General features: G+C 33.7%; 1 protein-coding gene across 1 annotated transcript; it reads right to left on the bottom strand.

Annotated features, from left to right (window-relative positions):
• Positions 1–1,723: 1,723 nt before the first annotated feature.
• LOC131649267 (protoheme IX farnesyltransferase, mitochondrial-like) lies at positions 1,724–7,774 on the bottom strand. The gene is made up of 7 exons (XM_058919034.1): positions 7,387–7,774; positions 5,082–5,211; positions 3,960–4,097; positions 3,694–3,827; positions 2,860–2,985; positions 2,503–2,606; positions 1,724–2,281 (listed from the first exon to the last, which is right to left on the bottom strand). Exons 1-7 carry the CDS (start codon positions 7,611–7,613, stop codon positions 1,914–1,916), a joined length of 1,227 nt encoding a protein of 408 aa, XP_058775017.1. The 5' UTR covers positions 7,614–7,774; the 3' UTR covers positions 1,724–1,913.
• Between the last annotated feature and the right edge of the window lie 555 nt (positions 7,775–8,329).

Below are 8,329 nucleotides of genomic sequence, written 5' to 3'. Positions count from 1 at the left end.
CTAATATTTGGAAAATTAATTTATCAAGTGATAACCAGCCTACTGGGCTGCAATCAAGTATTTGATTGTTTTCTCAAATTATATCCTCAAAATCAAGAGTCATATTAATTATATTTTTCCAATATTCCTTCATGACTCATCTTAATGTATTATATTGGAGCAATTGGAATATACACAACACATCCAAATGTTCACTTAGATGAGAAATATTAGAATAAATTAGGGAGGACTAAGATATAGTATCTTGTTGGCTTAATGCGAATAAATATCTTAATATCATATTTTGGATGTTTCAAATATATAATTTAGAATTGATGATCTCGTAAGTATCAACCATATAATTAACTTTAGATGTCTAAAGAATTGATCTTCGGGTCCATTTTCTTTTTATGAACATATATTACATGATATTCAATATCAATTTTAATAATATATGTGATACTTATACAGGAATTTCTAAAAAAAATCCAAAAAACAAGATCTTAGTCTAATTAGTTGAGAAAATAATTTCACAAACTTCTTGTTGTGAGTACAGACATATGCATGATATTTTAGTCGATGCAACAATTAATGTCATAAAAACGCAATTTCTCAAATTTTTTATTTTCCTTTAGAAACACACAAAAATTGACTGGATTGAAGAAACTTCTGGTTCTTCAATACAAATTATTCGCATCATATTAAATCCGAGATGACCCAACCGGTTTTACCAACGACACATTTAAGTGTAATTTGTAAACTACTGGTTTACAATGACATGTACTTAAATTGTACTAATATAAGTGTAGTACAATCCCGAGGGAAAAACCGATAGCTTTTCTATTATACATTTTCTGTCCAAATTATGTTGTGTAATACAAAGATATTCGATACCTCCGATATAAGTCAAAACCAATATAATAGTATTTCATTATTAAACACTTTAATCAAATACATTCATATGAACATATGATCATATAATTATCAAACAATTACCCCTTATAAAATTAAACATATTTAATCATACAATATTATATCACTAAAATTATATCGTCATATAATTAATTTGATTTACTATCCTTCAGGGATGGATAAGTTCTTCAGGAACTATAAAAATAATTTATTTTTCTATCCTTCAGGGATGCTCGATAAGTTCTTCAGTAACTATATAAATAATTTGTTATAAACAATAATCTAAAAAATATATATAACCATCATTCTGGGATGCGTTAAAATCATTTGTGTCATTTTTCTGAAATGACAATCTTTTAATGAGCTTATTACAAATTATGAATTTTTATATCGATACAAAAAAAATTATGAAATCCTTCTGGGATTCAATAATATTATAGATGCGACCTTTTAAAGATGATTGAACGTTGAATTCTTCTGGAATTCATCAATTATTGATAAACACAATACTCGATTAAATTCAATCTTTAAATAATAATTTGAAGATAGTTTAATAATAATAATATTTAGTTCTACAAATATCACATCACAAATTATCTCCGTCAATAAAAGAGACAAAATTGTGACTATAAACATAGATTCTAGAAGAAAATAGACAAAATTGAATCATCCTTTAGAAAAGAGACAAAATTGAATTTTCATATAGTCTAAAAATTATATAGAGTGGATTGAAATTCCATAAGATTTAATCATTTATATTAAACTGAAATATAAGAGGAGGGAGAGAAGTCTGTAAAAGAAAGAAGAAAAGCATAAGAAAATAATTATTTGCAAATTTATGCAAATTACAGAGTAACTATGCTTTATTTCATCACATTATATACTTCTTCCATTTTCAATGCAAAATTCTTAATGGCTTTAAAAAGGCCACTGGAAAACAATTACAATGAATAATAATTCAAATCAACCAAACAACATAATAAGGAATGTAGTCATGCAAGATCTAGAGCACATGATAAATATTAAACAATGTCGTATGAAGGAGCGGGCAAAAACGGGAAAGGTGCACAGGAAGCATATGCTACAGGTGGACGTGCTCGGTTCCTTTGCCGACCCTTGATCTTCTGATCACCATTTTTATCTTCGATTTCTGAAGATTCCGAGGAAGATTTCACCAAACCCTCTGCGTTGACTTCTAAGAATTGTTGGTTATCCGTTCGACGGTGGATTAATAGCCCAGCCATAAAAATGGGTAGATAAAGAAGACTGGCATGAAACATTCTCCTGGCTCTTTCCTTAGTACGGTCTCTGTAAAATGAAAATGCTGCGGCACTTATTGCAAGTGTAAGTGCCGTGGACTCGAGGCAAAACCATCCAGAAGTCACGCCCCCTGTTGACATGTGCAGAATGAATTTCAGATACAGACAGCTACATAAATTTCACATGCCTAAACATTATCTAATTTAAACAGGTTTCTTGATGTGTTTTGTTGACTTAAAAATCCTATTGAAGTATGTAATTAATCATTCTTGCAGCACATAATTTAGATACAAGAATCTCAAGATGAAATATTCATCAAAATGTTTCTAGTGGAAAAAAATATCAACTCACAATCATATGCCAAGAATCCCAAAGGGATTAGATATATGGAGTTCCTCAAAGCCACCACCGCTGTTTTCCGCCCAGACATATCAGCAAGAGAGTACATCTTAAACCTAAATTTGCAATGTACCAAATGTGTCATTAGGTAAAGGATGGTATATTTTGCATCATCAGTAGATGAATGAAAAATATTTTGGAATATAGACTGTAGACCATCAGCCAAATGCAGCCACTGTAACATCATACATTTTTAACGAGTATAAACAGTAGTATTAACCAAAAAAATGGAATTTGTAACGCCAACTACTACTAATAATTTGCATTAAACAAAACTTTATCACTATAAATAAAGATATATGAGCATACCCTCCTGCTGCATAGTCATCACGGCACATATACGCAAGTGCCATAAAATGTGGTATCTGCCAAAAATACAAAGCAGCCGGAAGAATCAAACTATTTAGAGAAATATCACCAGAAGCTGCAGCCCATCTGAAACAACAAAGAAAAAAAGTGAGGGACAGTAGAAAATAGGCATGCATGTAGCCGTACATGGTGAGAACAGAGTGGGGTTCAACTCATCTAATCATGACGAGTATGCAAATTAGTACGTAGATTTTGGATTAGTGCACACAAACAAACAGGACTCCATGACATAAAATGATATTGACACAAGAACATGACTCCTCACATATAGACTTGGGGTTTAAACTTAAAGTTGAGGTTTTACCCCTTTGCCAGGCTGGCTTTTGGGAGTACGCTCTCCTCTACAACAGGAATACCTAAAAAAACTATATGGAAAACTATTAAGAAAAATCTTGAGATTAATGAGTTGGATAAAAATATAATTTTTGATAGAACATTATGGCGCGTAGTTTGATCCACATAGTCAACCCCACTTAGTGGGATGAGGCTTGGTTGTTGTTGTTGATGTTTTACATGTATGGAAAACAAGAAACAACAGGAATAAAATAAGGGTAGGAGAATATTTTCAACTTTTGTGTTTGATTGAACTTTTGAAACGGACCGGTTATTATAAGTTTCCAAAAAACTCCTACTCTCTCCACAACTTAGGGTGGAACAACTTAAACTCAAAGGGATTTTACATATCACTTGGTTCAAATATTAAAACAACACACAAATATATCACTCTGACATTTGCAATGCATAAGAAACAAAATAAAATCTATATACAATTACCCCAAAAGTGGTGGAATAGCACCAACTACAGCACCCACCCATGTATTTACGGGATGAATCTGCTTCAATGGCGTATACACAAATGAATACAGAATCAGGTTGGAGGCAGCAAGTCCAGCAGCTAACATATTAGTCTGGAACAACCTTGCCATAAAGATAAAATATTAGTCCCTCACCTCAAAGAACATAAAGAATTTTGTAAGAATACATTTGAGGTTTACAGTTACAAAAAAGCATATGATCAACGTAGTAAGCAAATTCACTACCTGTGTCGCTAGAAGGGCAGTGCCAGCCAAACCAACAGAGGATGCCCAGCCAACTGCATGAGGTACTGTAATGCGTCCTGAGGGTAATGGCCTCTGACTCGTTCTCTTCATTATGGCATCATTTTTTACTTCAAACACCTAATAGACAACCAATTAATAAATCTCATTATGTTGACGTGTTGATATGAAATCTAAGGTTTTATTTGGGAATTTGAAGGAATGGGAAAAGGAGGACTTTGAGGATATAGGCATGAGGAAAAGAAAGGGGAGAATACTAAGGGAGAGTAATCCCCCACTTTGCGTAGTTTATTTTCCTTCATTGGACTTAAACCCTACAGAGGGAACTAGTTGGGGGGAGGAGACTTTGGAGAGGATTGATTAAATATACAAATCATTTTTATCTCTTTATAATAATACTCTCAACAATGAAAATACTACCCATAACTCATAAGTATTCTCCTCTCCCCTCCATAGATAATGCTCAAAACAAGGTCCGAGATTCTCCTTCATTTCCATTCCTATTAAGTGGGGGGAGGAACACAGGGGAAGGAAAGAGGCCCTGGAGCTTACCAGCCCAAGCTCAGTAGGCGAAAGCTGTGGGGAGTACTGTGAGTGTCGGCAGGAATTACTTGACCTCAGCCTAACAACCTTATCCTAGTCCGATCACTTATTCTCGCGGGCCTGGAAGCATAGAATCGATTCCCGTTGAAGTTTGACGAGAGATATCGTATCGATCTCTGGAACAGGGGAAGAAAGGGGGGAAGGAATTTGATTCTTCACAGCCCTTTCCAGACCTTATATTATTTCCTTCGGTTGGGTTCGCTTTTTGGTAGGAAAGGATCAAGCAAGAAAGAAGCGGCTATTCCCACGGCGGAGTCACCATTAACTCTTACCATTTCCCTCCCAACTTCTAAACAAGTAGGAAACAAATACTTTAGAACATAATGTTCTTGAATGTTGCTAACAATCACATAGCTCGAAAGAGTAGCAAAGAACAATTTTCTTTTACCATTTTCTTTCCTCATACAGGCCTTTTTAACTCCTCATTTTAGTCTCATTCATTAAATCGTGATAGAATTTAGTTTATAGTAAGTGAAGTCAATATTCTCCTGAAAAACCAACCTGATTTAAAGTGCTAGCAGATGCAGCAACCATCATGGTACCTAAGCAAGTATAAGAAAGTGCGGAGAGATCAACAGCACCACCACTTCCCAACACAAATCCAGTCCCAGAAGTTGCAACCACGAGCAAGCTACAATCAAATCATAAAGCAGTTAGTTAAAATGCTTTTCACATTGCGAAATAACAAAATGAACACGGCATTGTAGAACAATAATTACCATGAAAACTATAAATGCAATACAAAAATTTACGTACTATTAGTATTTTTCATTTAGTTAGTATTTCCATCTAGTTTTATGGGCTGAGTTGGCAAGTACGCATGCAATAACAAATTGTTAGAATATTCTCCTTATTGTAAGGGCTCATGCCTATATTATGACCAATAGTCTAACGAATAAATCAACCATCATTACAAAAATATCATCTTCTCGCTAAAACTCTATTTTTCTCTTCATGTAATTTCTTTTTTTTTACCAGATTCTATTCTAAATTATTAGAATCCTTACTCTTGAGAATTGTGTTTTTTTGAAATCATCCCTAAGATCCAAATTTCCCATCTCAATTGGGATCACGAGTCTCGACTAGACGATCATAGTTGATGCTATGCAAAATCCCATTGAGATCGGAGAAATGGAGATCAAAGGTTAGGACTTAGGAGCTTTGCGTGCTACAAAAATATTATGAATCGCAACAAAAAATGATAGCTACAGTTGATCGATTCTTGACAGGCTTAGAAGAAATCAAAGCTCTGCTCATAAATGAATTATGACTCCCTCTGTGGGAGTTTTCTTTAGTGACCATACTGAGCTCATTACAAGTTGTGCAATGTGAATGGTTTCAAGGAAACCATGGAAATTTCCTAAGATCTCCCACACAGCACATTCCGGGCTCAACCGAAATGCACATATCAACAACGGCTGCAAGAATCCCACCACCGGAGGAACGCGAAGAGGTAGATCATCAACTACAGCTTGACCACCACACCGCAGCTCCATTCACGTTTCCACCAAAATCATCATTCCCCACTGATCCAACTCCAGTTGTCAGCAGACTATGATTTCAACTATTTAATTATCAAGTTTGTGAAAGATCATAATCATCCATTAGTTGTCTCTCCACGCGAAGCGCGCCAAACAATGGTAAGTTCATAGTTTTTTTAATTGATAAGATGTTGTATTTTGTTTTTTCTAACATTTCCTTGATTGCTTTCTGTGTTGTTTCTGTTTTAGGACGAGAAGGATAAGAAAATTCAGGAACTAACAACAGAGCTTCGGATGAAAAGACGGTTGTGTGAAACATATCAAGAACAATTAACTTCTTTTATGAAAATTGTCGAAGAGCACAATGAGAAGCTGTCTACAAGAATTCATCAGATACTTGATAATCTTAAAGAATATGAATCCAGAGAAGAACTTTTGCATCAGACATAGCCCTGCATCATGTGTTAGTGTTCAGAATGAATCAAACATAGCAGTTCCTCCAAAGTTACATGTTCCTCCGTTTCTCTTATGTTTTTGTCAGCAACTATTGAAAGCATAAGAAGCATGAGCAACTAAATTATCAGGGTAGAAACAACTCCCTTGTGAGTTTGTAATCTCCATACAATCAGCACCACCTTCACCACAAGCATAATCCAATGATTGTTGCAATGTTTCTTCAGCAGCACTAGGCTTTGCAACACACCAAAGTTTCTGAATAGCAACTATATGTGGATAATAAGGTGAAGGTGAAGGTGAACCATAATGAGGAGAGTTAGCAGGAACAGCAACGTTTTCACTTGTTTCACATAGTTTTTCTACTTGCACAAGGTTTTCACTCTCTTGGAAATGTTGGAACTTTTTAGTAAAAATAATTAAATAATAACTTAACGAAGCAGGGACACCGGAAACATGACACCGACACGTCAACATCGATAATAATTTGAAGAAAAAAAATTAATAAATTAAACATAATTACAAGTGTAGGTGTCAGTTTTGGACACACTTTTTTTCAGAGGTGAGCTCGTGAATGAATCAACCATTAACAAACATACTATCCTCTCTCTCTCTCTCTCAAACTCAATTTCTCAAGTAATTTCCCTTTGTACCAGATTACATATATCCGAAATTCTTAAAATCCCTATTCTTGATAATTAGGTTTAAACAGAAACATCCCTAAGATACAAAATTGCAGTCTCAGAACAGTTAAAGCATCAATCAAATCAATATCAAAAGCAATAAACCAGAGTATTGCAACTAAATAGAATAACAACAGCTATTGAAAACCTAAGCGATAATAAAAAGAATAGCAGTTATTAAGATGAAACCTGAGACGAGCTTTGGAGAGTTCGGAGTAACAGTTTCCATAGTGGCGTACAAGGGAGAGGAGATCGGTGGATTTAGAGGCGGCAACGGAAGGTGCGAGATGGAGATTGGGAGACGATGAAGAAGAGAAAGAGGAACGGAGATGAGTAAAGTTGTGAAGAGGAGAAGAAGAAGAGGAATTGACGAGTCTTGAATACAAAGTAGCGCAATTCCAATTCCTCCTGAACATGGTGGCGGTGGCGGTGACGGCGGCGATAGTGGTGATTATGAGTGGTTCGGTAGGAACCCGCCGATGTAGACCAAAGCAGAAGAATCTATAATTCAATTTTGTTTATTGACTGTCCATTGCGGTCATAAATGGATCCTTCCTTTATCCAAACAGCACAATATAAACATATTTTACAATAAGCAACGAGTTGCATTCGCAGTTATTACGCGCATTTGATTTTAAAATGTAAAATAGAAAGAAAAAAAATAAAATTGATTAATCAAAAGAGTTTATTATTTTTTTTATATATAAAAATATTTTAATCAATCTAATTTTTTCTCGCATAAAAATATTTTTATTTTTTTAATAATATTTAAAAAAATATTTAAATCAATAATAAATTTATTCCCGTGAATAATTTCAATAATTTTTTTTATAAATCTAGCTATATTTTAAATAATAATCAAATATCTTAAAATCAATTATACATGAAATAAATATTATGCAATGTTACATAAAAATTGAGAATAGTTTAATTGTATTAAGTTCGTACAAAGATAAAAAGAAAAAAAGTTAATTTGTTTAAAAAAAACATTTTAAATGATAAATACAATTTTTTTAGTATAAGAAGACATTTTAATCAACCATAAATTTTTTTCTGTATATAAAAAATATTTACTTTCATATATTCAATTTTATTCTACTATGCTCATGTTTCCACCTAGTATCAAATCATA

The sequence above is a fragment of the Vicia villosa genome, linkage group LG2 (assembly GCF_029867415.1).
Source record: "Vicia villosa cultivar HV-30 ecotype Madison, WI linkage group LG2, Vvil1.0, whole genome shotgun sequence".
In the NCBI taxonomy this organism is placed as follows: Eukaryota; Viridiplantae; Streptophyta; class Magnoliopsida; order Fabales; family Fabaceae; genus Vicia; species Vicia villosa.
Note: the sequence above shows the minus strand (reverse complement) of the source record. Positions and strands in the feature narration are given on the sequence as shown.

Coding starts and splice junctions, on each gene's coding strand:
- LOC131649267 (XM_058919034.1), bottom strand. CDS start 7,613: ATGTTCAGGAGGAATTGGAATTGCGCTACTTTGTATTCAAGACTCGTC. Junction 2,986..3,693: donor GCTATTCCACCACTTTTGGG/GTAATTGTATAT, acceptor TTGTTGTTTCAG/ATGGGCTGCAGCTTCTGGTG. Junction 2,607..2,859: donor GATGACTATGCAGCAGGAGG/GTATGCTCATAT, acceptor TTGCAAATTTAG/GTTTAAGATGTACTCTCTTG.